We start from the raw sequence: 15,179 nt of genomic DNA, 5'->3' as shown, positions 1-15,179 counted from the left end.
CTCATTCACATGAATGTATTTTTAAATTCGCAGAGGAACTGGCAGATTATTTTCCGGATGTTTCTCGATGCTGAATGGCATCCAAACGGAAATAATTCCGCGCGTGTATGTGTGTGTGTGTGTGTGTGTGTGTGTAGCGGCTGCTTCGAGATCTTCCCGGGGAACCGTTTGTGGCATCACTCTCCTCCTGATGGATTCCCTTCTGGCCTAAGGTGCACAAACAGGCTCTTGGTGACACCGTTCATCCGCGCTTTCATGATAAATGAAGCGCTTCACCACAACAGCGACAACATGCTCCAATCGCTGTTCAATTATAACTGAGTGGATTTCCGAGCGGCGCTCGCTTATATACCGATTGGTGATTTCAATAGCCTGTTTTGAAAGCAAATTTAAGACTATTGAAACAAGTTTTTGGATCAGAAAGTAACAAGTATAGAACGCTTAGACATTTTATCTTTCGAATGAAGTGTTTATCATTCCATTTCGTTCAGTTGTTTAGGAACTATTAACACTCTAACATCTCGGTCTCCGGCGTAACGCTTTCGTTTTCGAAACTTTGATTTTACACCCCGGTATAGAAATGAAAGACGTAGTCCTACGTCAAAAAAAAAACAAAACTGGAGCGCTAGCCACCCAGGAAGTTTTCGAATGCATCGAACAATTTGTGGGAAAAGTGAGCGAATCACATCCTTGAGCTACTGGGAGAGGTGCGTTCAAAACTAATGACGGAAGCTCCACCGGATGTTGAGCTGTGCCCCTCTCGAAAGGGAACCAACTCCAAGCAACACGTCATGGTCTGTAGCTTATAATATCAACGAGAATATTTCGTCATCTATAGATATTAACCACAAGCAGTATAACTGCATTTTGAAAACACTATACCAGCTTGTCCTAAAAAGCGGAGGGGCGAAAGTATTGGCTTTTGGCAACTTCTGTTCTATAATTCCGTATCCTCCATATGCATGTCTATTTTACTAATTGACAATGCACTGATTGAGACTCCAGAATGCAGAGCGAACTGTTGAGAAACTTCGTCGATATAGGATTTTTCCGGTACAGCTTGATCAACCAGGTTGGTCTGTCTGCATCTATCTTTCGTAAAGTGCTCTATCGTGCGCTAAGAGCTATTATTCTTCTCGTTCATAATATACGATTCAGAACTGATGGTTGATTTGGACTTCTTGTAGATTTTACCTAATTGTGATCGTGATAATCCCAGGAATTAGTAATTGTACAAACACCTATATTTTGTGTGAGCCCGATGATGCTGAATGTTATCAATAATTGGATATTTCATGCTGCTATTAAACTTTAAAATTTTACGAAAACGCTCGAATAACACGAATAGCTAGCAATGACGATAATAAGATTTGTCACGATCGTTTTAAGTGCGACTATTTTGAACCGTTGTGTTCAGTTAGGGAATGAACGCACAATAAATTGAAAGTCTGTGGCGTAATATCGTAAACAAGTAAAATTAGAATGAAGTTAAATATTTGTTCGAACAGAACGAAAATAATAATCGAATAACTCAATTTTTATTCTCGTTCGATTAGTTCTATTGTGAAGACATTAATGGTCATCTGGCAACCATAAATCGAAACATTTAAAGTTTCCGTAAACAAAAAAAGAAACGTTTCGTTTCGAATTCGTTTTCTTGAATACCTTTTTTGTTTTAAAATAAAAAAAAACTAATTTGAAATTGAATATCGGCACAATATAATTTTTTCCTTGTTTTATTTTCAATTAAACATGAGGGGCTTACAATGAATTAGAATGAAAGGGGTGTAAGTGATTTGATCGATTTCTCTACATCGAGTCTTTCTTTTGGTCATAACTCAGCTGCAAACTCATTCCCAGCTGTATTTTACAATGTGAAAGGCAGGTCAGAACCTCATCTATCGGATTCTATAGCAAACTCAAATTGGATCGTGTTTGCAGTTGAGTCATTAATCAAAGAAAAAGTTAACGAAGAGAAATCGATCAAGTCACTTACACCCCTTGCATTCTAAGCGCCTCACATATATGTGAGAATGTCCACGTTGACGACAGGGGAGGGATATCAATCTCATGTATAAATGTGATTGCAATAGAGATTATTTGACAAATTAGGTTAATAAAGGGTGTGTCACATCAAATTGCATCACGGAAAAAACGCTGTAGAAATTCGCCCAGTAGACCGATCCTTTTGAAAATTTTAGACAGTAAAATAAAAACTATTAAACAACTTTTGGCCTTTTCTTTTTATTCATACTTCGAGCCCAAGCCCGTATGCTCGCACCTTCCTCTTTATCCCGTCCATAAGGTTCTGTACAACGTCAGGTTGTAGTTTTTTTTTGAACAGAAATCCATTTTCTCTTGAAGTCCGCCTCCGATTTGACAACTTTTGGGTTCTTCCGGAGGGCCTGCTTCATAATCGCCCAATATTTCTCTATTGGGCAAAGCTCCGGCGCGTTGGGCGGGTTCATTTCCTTTGGCACGAAGGTGACCCCGTTGGCTTCGTACCACTCCAACACGTCCTTTGAATAGTGGCACGAAGCAAGATCCGGCCAGAAGATGGTCGGGCCCTCGTGCTGCTTCAATAGTGGTAGTAAGCGCTTCTGTAGGCACTCCTTAAGGTAAACCTGCCCGTTTATCGTGCCGGTCATCACGAAGGGGGCGCTCCGCTTTCCGCAAGAGCAGATCGCTTGCCACACCATGTACTTTTTGGCAAACTTGGATAGTTTCTGCTTGCGAATCTCCTCCGGAACGCTAAATTTGTCCTCTGCGGAGAAGAACAACAGGCCCGGCAGCTGACGAAAGTCCGCTTTGACGTAGGTTTCGTCGTCCATTACCAGGCAATGCGGCTTCGTCAGCATTTCGGAGTACAGCTTCCGGGCTCGCGTCTTCCCCACCATGTTTTGCCTTTCGTCGCGGTTAGGAGCCTTCTGAACCTTGTATGTACGCAGGCCCTCCCGCTGCTTGGTCCGCTGGACGAATGAACTTGACAAATTCAGCTTATTGGCGACATCCCGGACCGAACTTCTCGGATCACGTCTAAACTGCTTAACTACGCGCTTGTGATCTTTTTCACTGACGGAGCATCCATTTTTGCCGTTCTTCACCTTCCGGTCGATGGTTAGGTTCTCGAAGTATCGTTTTAGTACTCTGCTGACCGTGGATTGGACGATTCCCAGTATCTTACCGATGTCCCGATGTGACAACTCTGGATTCTCGAAATGAGTGCACAGGATTTATTCACGACGCTCTTTTTCGTTCGACGACATTTTTCCAAATTTACGAAAAATTGACAGTGAAGCATGGCCAACGTGATCTATACACTCTCATCTGATTATAAGCGAAAGCTGAAGATATAATTCCTAAAAATTACATTTCTACAGCGTTTTTTCCGTGATGCAATTTGATGTGACACACCCTTTATTTAATAATAAAATTAGTACATTAAACTGTTTAAAAGTTTTTTTACTCATTTTATTTTCTAGTTTTTAATAAATTATCTGTATCATTAGTATACTTCTCTACAATAAAACCATTCAACTTTTTTTTATTTTTTTATTTTTTAACTAACTTTCTTCGGAATATTTTGATGATGTACTGTATTCTATTAGTTAAATCATTTCATTTGATACTAATATTGAAAGGGTTGCGAAAAATACATTGTCGACCATTTATAAGCGGCGATCTTTTCGAATTTATGTTGTTCATAACGTGTTTTTAGCGGCAGCCAAATTGAATGTTTTAAGTTTTATAATGACAGTAGAATTTAAGGTATATTCCAAATTTCAGATCAGTGATCAGGAACGGGGTCAAATTCCAATTAATGTGGGACAACCCTACAAACACTCAAATATACATACAAACAGGGCAAGCTGAATGAAACCATTAAAAAGTAATTGTTTATTTGGGAACTGCGGCCATCTTGGACTTCAATTTTTATGACCTACTGTGTTCTACCAGTCGAGCACTTTCATTTGATACCCATATTGATGGAGCTTTGAAAACAATATATGGCGCCATTTTGTGGTGGCGGCCATTTTGCATTTGCATTTTTCATAAATAACTGTGATGTACTAGTCAATCCCTGTCATTTGATATCCATATTTATGGAGTTCTGAAAAAAATGTAATCTGCCATTTTGTATTGATCGCCATCTTGGATTTGCATTTCTCATAAATAACTGTATTCTACTAGCCAAGCCCTTTATTTCATACCCATATTGATTGTTATACAAATTATTCAAAATTTCCGATCTAAAAATAAGAAAAAATCAAAAATAAAATACTCCGGATAATCGAGTCTAAAATTCCAGATAATCAAGTCTCCGGATAATCGAGTCCGATCTGTACTAACCACTTGGCCACGAGAGTCGCTAAATGATGAAATTGAATTGCTGAATTGAATATATGTGCCGAATGAATCAAGCAGAAATTGATCTTTGGTTGCATCGTGAAAAAAGATCCCAATTAAACTATTTAGTTTTTTAGTGTACCAGAAACCGAAAATGATTTTGAATTAGAGGTCTTTCTTCTTCCTTTGTTTTTAAGAAGCTTTAAACTTTGAAGTTCATTCGCCTCAAGAATATTAGAGGTCCCTCGTTGATTTGTTTATGAAGGAAGTGCGCCAAATGAGCCCCTACCTACCTGACAACGGCTGTCAAGAATGACAGGTAACAATCTGTCAAAGCAAAAATTTAGTTCAGCGCCCTCGTTTCTACTTCCTTTCTTTTCTAGTTTGTTGTGTACGGAGTTAAACATGCCAAAAGTGAGTCTCCCGGATTTAAACGAATATTCTGTTTAGAAATCAGTGAAAATATGTATTTACCATGGCTTGTTTTCTTTTCAGGCACGCAAGGAACCCGTTAACGCCGTTCAAGTCTTCGGACGCAAGGTAAGTAGTTGAATTGCAGTATAATTTGTGCCACATGTAGGCAATTTTACGTACTGGGTTGTGTTGAATAGATCAATTTCGAGATTATGATGGCTGGAAAGCAGTTCTCCCATAAATAGTGATGTTTGTTGAATCTTTACAAACTTTAAATTATTACCGAAGGATTCTATCCTAAATATTTGTGTTATATAGGTTATCCAACCGGCTACAACTTGACTTGCAGAAAAGAGTTGTATTTTAATTGAAAATCTTACCGCTTTTCAGAAAACAGCAACTGCTGTTGCATACTGCAAGCGCGGCCGTGGTCTGCTGCGTGTGAATGGCCGCCCGCTGGATCAGATTGAACCCAAGGTCCTCCAATACAAGCTGCAGGAGCCGCTGCTGCTGCTGGGCAAGGAAAAATTCGCCGGTGTTGATATTCGCATTCGTGTGTCCGGTGGTGGACATGTTGCCCAGATCTACGCTATCCGACAGGCCATTTCCAAGGCGCTGGTTTCGTTCTACCAGAAGTATGTGGATGAAGCGTCCCGCAAGGAGCTGAAGGACATCCTGACCCAGTACGACCGAACGCTGCTGGTCGCCGATCCTCGTCGCTGCGAACCGAAGAAATTCGGTGGTCCAGGTGCCCGTGCTCGCTACCAGAAATCGTACCGTTAAAACGGTTCGCTTTCTGTTTCTGCTCCCTTTCATCGGGGTGCTCGATCAGTGTTTTCCGCTATGGCTGCAGTTGTCAGTTTTGCTTCTATGCCTGTTTTCATGGCATAGCAAGTTTCGCGGCCCGGTTGTGATGCTGATTATGTATACATTCTAAGAATTATTCGCTTAAGAAAACTCGGAATACATGAGTTGTGTTGGAGGAAAGATGAATACTTTTATTTTTTGGGGACATGAATCCGAACTCAGACGACCTATTTGCATCGTATGGTAAGTATTTTTTGTGTTTGAAAACAGCAAGGTAAACTGTAGATAACAAAATCATGTTTGTCTTTGATCCAAGGATTGATGTAAGTTAGAGAATTTAGTACCCAAGACTACTAAAGTTAACAAACGTTATATTCTACTTAATTTTCGCCTGTTTATATGAACAAAAATGATTTGGTGTTCGTACGTTTCGATTTAGCTCGAGAACGAATCAAGGATTTCCTAATGAACATTTTTAATCTCGTATTACGAAGAACGTCGTATGGTGGCCAGTAATATCTATTTCGATTTTTACTGGAATTAATTCTGAGCCTAGAGCCACAGACGGAAATTTGTCGTAAGACATTGATGACGATTGCTCTTGAATTGTGTTTTTGTAGCTACATATTCAGAAACACGTAAATTCAACTAATTCAACAAAAATGGTTCTGGGCCTAGAAAACCCGAAATTTGTATTGAACTGAACTTTAAATGGGTTATAAGAGTTGTAGCTGTAAAAAGAAGCCTGACCGTTAATTATGGGTCCTATTCCAGAAAACGAGACGAGCAATTCGTGAGAAGAATATGTTTTTGGTTGTGTTGTTTGGAAGAAGCCCATTTGAAAATCTGTAAAATCTTGCAATTACTGAATTGAATTTGATGGTTGCAGTTGAAAACATACATTGCTTATGCAATACTCGTTTAGCCGTGAAACAAATTTTAAAGATAAAGGCGTAGCAGAAGAATTCCGACGCTTTCAATCAACAAGGTGAACAAACACATCAAACAAACTAGATGATTCGGCTGATTCATCGGCGAGCGCGGCCAAACGGTCGTCGAGTCAGACGAACTTCTCGTCTGTTTTTAGTCGAGCTCGGCTTCTGGAATATGAAAACAAACGAGACGAGTGCTCGTCTGCTCTTCTTGTCTTCTGGAATAGGGCCTTATGATTACTTTCTATTTTTAATAGGAAACTGTTGAAGAACTGTATATATCCCAACATTAACTCGAAAAACTCGTCACTCCCTGGTTTTCTTGTATCTGATGTTCATAAATGTACATTAAAAAAAATTAATAGGGGGTCAGTTACCCCACGTCGAAAGGTAGGTTGGCATGTATCCAAATAATCCTACATTATCGACAGCCCTACCACTGTAAATGATAAATGATAAAAACAGGAAGTGGGTTATATCTATGGTATAACCGTAGGACTATCGTTGATTTAGAGATCATTTGTTTGAAGTTGAATCTGAATTCATTCTGAATGAATGAATATTTGGGGGACTTCGAAAACGAGAGCGTTACGTTGGAGGCAAAAGGTTTTATGCATCCAATATTGGATACGGAAATATCCTACTGATGGGGAAGAATAATCTTCAGAAGCTATCCTGTTAATTGCGATTGATTTAAAAATCACAAAACCAAATGTATTTGGTCACAGTGTTACATGGATAGAAAACAATAAAATAAACTCTTTCACATGAATGTAATTTTAAATTCCCAGAGGAACTGGCAGATTATGTTCAGTAACGATTAGATATTTCCACATTTTCCTCGATACTGGAAGCCCACCAGTGGTTAATGCTAACTCGATAACCATCTGTTAATAGCACTTGATTGAAAAATATTTGGTCACAGTGTTACATGGATAGAAAACATTCAAATAAACTCTTTCACATGAATGTATTTTTAAATTCCCAGAGGAACTGGCAGATTATTTTCCGGATCTTTCTCGATGCTGAATGGCATCCAAACGGAAAGAATCCCGCGCGTGTATGTGTGTGTGTAGCAGCTGCTTCGATGGCCACCTTCTCTTCTCCTGAAGGACAGGCTTCTCTGTGCTCCCTCTCAGTTTCAAACAAACTGCTTGCGTTTTAGGGCAGATCTCGATCCTTCGCCGACCAGCACCCTCAGCAACGATGTTGTCTTGTCGATGTCCTCACGAAAAATGAATGCGTCTCACCACCAGAATATCGCTTAAGTATGCTTTTTGTGCGTGATTGAATCGAGAGAAGACGTGGTTTACGATGGCAATTTGGAAGGCAAACTAGAGGGGAATGAACTCTCTGAGCTCGGAACTTTCGGCGACTGAGAAATAATCGATTGCGAGCGCATACAATATTGGATACGAAAATATCTTACTGATGGGGAAGAATAATCTTCAGAAGCTATCCTGTTAATTGCGATTGATTGAAAAATCACAAAACCAAATGTATTTGGTCACAGTGTTACATGGATAGAAAACATTATAATAAACTCTTTCACATGAATGTAATTTTAAATTCCCAGAGGAACTGGCAGATTATTTTCCGGATCTTTCTTGATGCTAAATGACATCCAAACGGAAAGAATCCCGCGCGTGTATGTGTGTGTGTGTGTGTGTAGCGGCTGCTTCGAGATCTTCCCGGGGAACCGTTTGTGGCAGAGGAGAGTGTCCTGATGGATTCCCTTCTGGCCTAAGGTGCACAAACAGGCTCTTGGTGACACCGTTCATCAGCGCTTTCATGATAAACGAAGAGCTTCACTACAACAGCGACAACATGCTCCAATCGCTGTTCAATTATAAGTGAGTGGGTTTACGAGCGGCGCTCGCTTATATACCGATTGGTGATTTCAATAGCCTGTTTTGAAAGCAATTTTAAGACTATTGAAACAAGTTTTTGGATCAGAAAGTAACAAGTATAGAACGCGTAGACATTTTATCTTTCGAATGAAGTGTTTATCATACCATTTCGTTCAGTTGTTTAGGAGCTATTAACGCTCAAAATCTCGGTCTCCGGCGTAACGCTTTCGTTTTCGAAACATTGATTTTACACCCCGGTATAGAAATGAAAGACATAGTCCTACGTCAAAACTTTTCTGAACTCTAATCCATCAAATTTGGAGCCCTGAAAAGGGCTGTTGATTATATGCTAAGCTTATATAGCACGCTCTCCTCGGATACGATGGGCCAGCTGAATGTCCTTGGGCATGATGTGACGCGTTTTGCATGGATAGCACACAAATTGGTATCTTCGAATAAGCCTCCTGCAGCGTCATAACCGCGGAACTTTGGAAGCGCAAGTCGGTTTTGAAGTCCTGAGCTATTCCACGAACCAAATGCTGCAAAGGTAGCTTGCGGATCAGCAATTCGGTCGTCTTCCGATAGCGATGAATTTCACGCAAAGTTCCCGGTCGATAGCGATGTGGCTTCTCCACCTATCCTGCTACTGGTGCGCTTATCCGAGCTGACTTCGTGTGCCTTACCACCGAATGACTAACGAGCTGTCTGCGAAAGACTAACGAGCTCGAGTCCTCACGGTGCGAGAGTAGAGTAAGAAATGAACGAAAGCAAGGGAAGTGTCATTATATAAAACATCGTTACCGTTAGGTGCCATGGATATGGATTTCATAATGAAGAATATGAAATATATGACATGATGTAGTGAATATATCCGAAGAAATCACTTTGGTGAAACTGCATTATAAAATTATTTGTGTACGAATGCCGCAATCGATAGTCGACTCTAATTTGCGCTGGGTAATTTCCTCGGAGGACTCGATTCCTCCTTTGAGCATTAATAATCTCTTTCTGGCAAAATGATGTGGTATGAATCACATTATTTGAATGATAGAATGAAGAAGTTTTCTGCCAATTTCCTTCAACCTCCAAAATCTTTCTCCCGTTTGTCGTTTTCGCGTTCGCTAATCCTTTCTCACAACACCCATTTCTAGTTTGAGAAATTGTTGAGTAAACATTGTTTGCCAGTGCGCGTAGAGCGGGAATTCCTAAAGATTCATTGCACCTCTAATAAATTGCCGAAAGACGTGGTCTTACGTTGATCGCACTTGATTGAAAAAATCCAAAACGAAATGTGTTTGATCGCAGCATTATATGAGTAGAAAGCAAATAATCGCTCGAAAATGACATGATTTTCGCGATGTGAAACATTTTCCGTTTTTCATGTTATGCATGCAATATTGGATACGAAAATTTCCACTGATGGGGAAAAAAATATTCAGAAGCTTTCCTGTTAATTGCGATTGATTGAAAAATAACAAAACCAAATGTATTTGGTTGCAGTGTTATATGGATAGAAAACATTAAAATAAACTATTTCGCATGAATGTATTTTTCAATTCCCAGTGGAACTGGCAGATTATTTTTCAGCAACGATGATAGCAACGAGAATTCCGCGCGTGTATGTGTGTGTGTGTGTGGCGGCTGCTCCGATGTTTCAAGCGGAACCGTGGCATCACTCTCCTCCTGACGGATTCCCTTTTGGCCTTAGGTGCACAAACAGGCTCTTGGTGACACCGTTCATCAGCGCTTTCATGATAAACGAAATTAGCTTCACAACAACAGCGTCAACATGCTCCAATCGCTGTTCAATCATAACTGAGTGGGTTTACGAGCGGCGCTCGCTTATATACCGATTGGTGATTTCAATAGCCTGTTTTGAAAGCAATTTTAAGACTATTGAAACAAGTTTTTGGATGAAAAAGTAACAAGTATATGACGCGTAGACATTTTATCTTTCAAATGAAGTGTTTATCATACCATTTCGTTCAGTTGTTTAAGAGCTATTAACGCTCAAAATCTCGGTCTCCGGCGTAACGCTTTCGTTCTCGAAACATTGGTTTTACACCCCGGAATAGAAATGAAAGACGTAGTCCTACGTCAAAAAATATGAAGGTTGAACAATAAACAAAGAAAAACAATGTAACATTGAAGGCGAATTGAAATCTATCCTAAATAATACTTAATCAGTTCTGAAACTAGTGAACGTATGCTAAAAAATTCTATAGTGTATGTTCTTAATTGCTACTACTGAGAACTTAAAATGACATTTATGATATAAAATATGAAACTTGAATTGATGAATTGGATTAAAATTAAAACCAATCTGCTGCAACATTCCTGCTGCTTGAAAACAAGAGGTGAGCGAAGTGAATGAGAGCTAAATGGACAGGCCTTTTCTGTATTTCGACGGATTTCCATTTCGTTCGGAACCGTTTTTTCGTTCGAGTTATAATTTTGCGTTCCTTATTTCGAACGTTTTGCTCATTTAATGTTCGAAGAGAAACAGATCGAACGAAATGCAGAAACTACTCGAACGGAATACAGAATGTAATTTTATCAACTCGTTCGAAATATTTCGAATCGATCGAAATACAGGGCCCTATTATAGAAATCGAATCGAGGATTCGATACAATCACTATCACTATCACACCGAGTAAAATCTGGAATTATAGAAATCGAGGAAAACTGCTCGATTCGTTAGCAAGCTCGAATGTCAGCGGTTGTGATGAAATATTTTGAAACAAGTTTGAAATGTTTCATGAAGCACTATAAAAAGGATGCCAAATCTTTTTTTGGGGCATCTGCTATGAAAATGTATTCCCAAAAGTGTTAATGTTTTGGAGTAAATTGATATTCCCTCAAAGAATAAAGCTTAATAGGCGTAAGGCACGCATGCATGTGTTATAAAAACGACAGCGTGGAACAATTTGCTGTACAAAAAATATAATTATTAGAAAATCTATGAAATTCCGTAAAGAGTCATGCACGAATTTCACTTTTGTTTAGCAGAACAATTTTTGTTATTCATGTAATGCAACATGTAATTCTCTTTCAACGTCGATTTCTTGTTGTAGCGGCGTCGATAGCTTTATTGTATTGGGGACACCACCTGTTGCTCTGAATTCTCGCTTGTTGTGTGCTAGTGTTTTCTTTACCTTTCCCCTCATGTCAATCCAAACCTGTAATTTAACTTAAATCATTATTGTTTTGCAGGATAGCTTTAGCATATGGTATAGAGCAGTAAACCACTCCGACCATTAGTTTGATCTATTGCAGTTAAAGTAGTATAGTTTGGCATAGTATAGCAAAAAAAAAAGAAAATTGCTGCCAAAAATAACGTTCTAATGTATAATAGTAGAAGTAAGCAATTTTAGGTAGGAAATTCGGTTGAAAGAAATTCAAAGAGTATGATAAAATTTACCTATGAAAGTTATGTGTATCGTAAAAGAAATACTTACTTTCTGCCATTCTGAACCTAGATGCATTAGTGGTCCCAGTGCATTAAGCTCCTCTTTGAATTCCTCCAACTTTTCCTACACCGGGATTATATTAGAAATGCCTCCACAAAAACCTCGAGCAATGTCTACATTCGCTTCCATTGCTTCAAGGAGCCGTTCAAACTGGTGGTGATTTGTTTTTTTTTCTTCCGCCACTCATTTTCAGCCACTGAAATATGCGCTGCAAGTAAATTCTGCATTATAAGTTATAACATGATTAATATAAATAATGTTGGATTGAACACTTAGGCCGATTACACATTATCCGGTTTCTGCCGGACCGGTCTGAAACCCAAATGGCAAATTTCGACCGTACCAACCTCTTTACGGCGCCGAGATGCAGCCGTCTACTGCGACTACAATGTCCGGTGACCGGACAAGCATTATAAGCGATCACAGTAGTATTGTATCGACGTCTGGTGGAGACATCGGTTTGGGAAGGCAAATCATTCTCTATAAGATTATCACACCTCAAGACAGTTTTAAGTTGTTAAAATTTTGAATGAAAATTTTTACTTCATGTTATTTGATTGATTAAAACTCGAGGTACTGATTCTTCCTTAACCATTTTTTCACTAAAACTCATCATTGTAATATACAATCAATATCAAACACAATTATTGTTCGGAAGGTTTCCCAACTTGCAAAAGAACGTATTACTCTATTACACAAAGAACACATTTTAGAAGAAGAAGTTAATTTTCATTCATAATTTTTATTTTAAGATATGTGTTTAATACACCTGAAAATCCATTATCACTATCATTTCCCAAAAGCGGAGCACGAAGCTCCATGCCATGAAAGCGAATTGACAGTTTTTTATCATGTCTGTTAGTATTAGTACAATTCAGGCAATTTTTCGCCCCATGTATTAATATGTGAGTACTATTGACGTTTGTTTGTTGATTTTGAAATCATTCAGAATTTGCAGGTGATATGGATACCGAAATTTTTATTTCGCTTCTTTATTCAGCTGCTGTGGAACAAGTTCAGTGATAAAAGTTTCTGCAAAGGCGCACGAGGGCATTATGGAGCATATTGTCGTGGACTGTGGGTGAACGGTGGGTGGTGTTTCGACAAATTGACCGGGTTTTTAACTAACTTCTGTTTTTGTTTTGTTCATAGATAAGCTCCCTTATTTGAAATTGCTACTAAATGAGTTCGATGATGTCAATCAAATCTCCAACTGGTTCATCAAGGGATAAATTTTGAGAGACTTTATCGAGCTGAATGTGAAGGTCAGTTTTTGTTAATTTGAACACATTAAAAATAGCTCTCCCTCATAATATTCTTATTCTATATTCCACACAGTTCACCCGGAACGCGATCAACGAAGAGGTAGTCAAGGCTCGGCTCGAGGAATTCAAGACCAAACTGTTCGGTTCGGTACTCGGTGGTCAAGATGTTCCGCTGCCCAACGGGGCAGATTTTGAGCAACTATATCGAGCTGAATGTGAAGGTCAGATTATGTTATTTTGAACAAAAATAGCTCTCTCCTAATATTCTTATTCAGTATTCCACACAGTTCGACCTGACCCGGGACGCTATCGACTACGGGGTGGTGGAGGCTCAGCTCGAGGAACTCAAGTACAAACTGTCCGATCTGTGCCCAGTGATCAAGAATTCCCCTGTCCGACGCCGAAGCACCGGCACCGGCTCTTCGACACCCAGCGGTTGGCATATCAGATTCGGTATTCTTCGCTCAGGATCCGCGTATTAACAGCTGTGCGTTGATACGAAAGGCGCTTGACAAGCTGCTCTGCTGCGGATTATGCTAATCGCGTTTCTGAACAAGGATCTGCGGAAGCATAAATGAGATAGTGTTTGAAGGAAAACTACGATGTTATTTTAATCGTAAAAATTATTACTGCAACAGTGAAATACACACAGTCTTAGGAATAAATTCCAACTCATTTTCAACGTCGTAATCAATTCAACAAGGAAAATGATGAAAACAGTTTTTCTGGAATTTTAGTAGCATCTTCAGTTGCAGACAGCGTTCATTCTGACACAAACGTAACTAACCATGTATTTTAATTTAATAAATCTATAATACAATTTATAATGAGTTTGTTTTCGTTATTTTTTTTATATTTTTTATAATAAGTTACATGAGTTACAAGTTACATAAGAGAACGCATTATTATTAAAGGCAAAAAAAAAACGAATGAATCAGAATAAACGAACTAATTTTTTTTTATTCAAATAATGCTAGCGTTAAAAATGATAAGGACTCGACTGACATTTTAACAGAACTGAAATTTCAGTATTATTGAGATGTTCTAAACCTTATTACAATTAAATTTTCTGGCGTTTTAAAGAGTCCGGCGTGCATGTAATGGTCGATATTTGAGTTGTTATTGGCTAGTGATAGTTTGTGTTAGTGTTTTTCAATGTTTCTAAAAAAAGAGTTTTCTTCCGTTTTCGGTTCTATCCAGGATATTGATATCAATCACAAGTGAAACTGCTACAAAATTATTACGTCGATGGTAGATGCGGCATTTCGTTTCTCGATTTTAAGCTTTATCGCTTTTTGTATCGCAGAACCCCAAAAAAGTACAGCAAGACCATCTAGAAGGTTCCACACTCCATCACTTGGCCGTATGTATTCTCCAAGGGACGCAAACTTGAGAAGGCTCGTGGTTGCCGCAGCAGCTGTGGTTACTTTCTGTCTGGAGCTCATCTTTCGAATACAGATCACTTTGCTGGAACATAGAAAGAAGCCCATATAAATGTTTGCAACGGACCATTTTCAAAGACTTTTTATACTTTTACCACTCCTCAATCAAGCCTCGCAAGTGTTTGTCCAGAACAAAACCAGTGAAGAGTTCCTCATCGCCAATTCTTGTTATTTTTTGAAGCATCTTTGGCGCTGTAAAAAACAAAGGTATTCCTCTCGGTTTTTCAATTCTATCCAAAATCTTTCTACATCTCGAAGGCAAACCACCTTTCCAAACACAGAAACCCACGATATCCTTATCCCGATCGTCTACCAAATCAATTCACATGATTTCGACGTACATATACGGTGACACCGCTCCTTGATTCAGATTAATTATCCTACATTCATTCGAGGCCTTGTATTTTGTTCATTCGCTCATCGATTTGATACGTTTCGTCTTCCGTTATCTAGCTTTTCCAATCGATTTGAACCATGGTACCACTCCACCATCACTGTTACCACTGCCGCCAGGAGGGGAACTCACTTCGCTACGGATGCTATTCTGTCAAATCCACATATAAATAAATGCGTGTATGTGTTTATGAGAGATGTACGGTTTTGTGTAGCGCGAGGTCTCTTTCACATTGTTGTCCGGTTTTCCGTCCAAAC

General features: G+C 39.1%; 1 protein-coding gene and 2 long non-coding RNA genes across 3 annotated transcripts; 2 read left to right on the top strand and 1 right to left on the bottom strand.

Annotated features, from left to right (window-relative positions):
- The first annotated feature begins 4,671 nt into the window (after nt 1-4,671).
- Nucleotides 4,672-5,748, top strand: LOC129771153 (40S ribosomal protein S16). Its single transcript, XM_055774563.1, has 3 exons — nt 4,672-4,761; nt 4,843-4,887; nt 5,152-5,748. The coding sequence occupies exons 1-3, from the start codon at nt 4,753-4,755 to the stop codon at nt 5,542-5,544; spliced, it is 447 nt and encodes a 148-aa protein (XP_055630538.1). The 5' UTR covers nt 4,672-4,752; the 3' UTR covers nt 5,545-5,748.
- Nucleotides 5,749-12,794: 7,046 nt separating this feature from the next.
- LOC129770470 (uncharacterized) lies at nt 12,795-13,862 on the top strand. Its single transcript, XR_008742124.1, has 3 exons — nt 12,795-12,909; nt 12,974-13,086; nt 13,160-13,862. It is a non-coding gene; the product is annotated as an uncharacterized LOC129770470 (long non-coding RNA).
- Nucleotides 13,863-14,065: 203 nt separating this feature from the next.
- LOC129764436 (uncharacterized) lies at nt 14,066-14,972 on the bottom strand. Its single transcript, XR_008741148.1, has 3 exons — nt 14,796-14,972; nt 14,618-14,720; nt 14,066-14,553 (listed from the first exon to the last, which is right to left on the bottom strand). It is a non-coding gene; the product is annotated as an uncharacterized LOC129764436 (long non-coding RNA).
- Nucleotides 14,973-15,179: the final 207 nt, after the last annotated feature.

The sequence above is a fragment of the Toxorhynchites rutilus genome, chromosome 2 (genome assembly GCF_029784135.1).
Source record: "Toxorhynchites rutilus septentrionalis strain SRP chromosome 2, ASM2978413v1, whole genome shotgun sequence".
Taxonomy (NCBI): domain Eukaryota; kingdom Metazoa; phylum Arthropoda; class Insecta; order Diptera; family Culicidae; genus Toxorhynchites; species Toxorhynchites rutilus.
This window is presented reverse-complemented; position numbering and strand designations above follow the sequence as displayed.

Coding starts and splice junctions, on each gene's coding strand:
- LOC129771153 (XM_055774563.1), top strand. Junction 4,888..5,151: donor TTCAAGTCTTCGGACGCAAG/GTAAGTAGTTGA, acceptor ACCGCTTTTCAG/AAAACAGCAACTGCTGTTGC.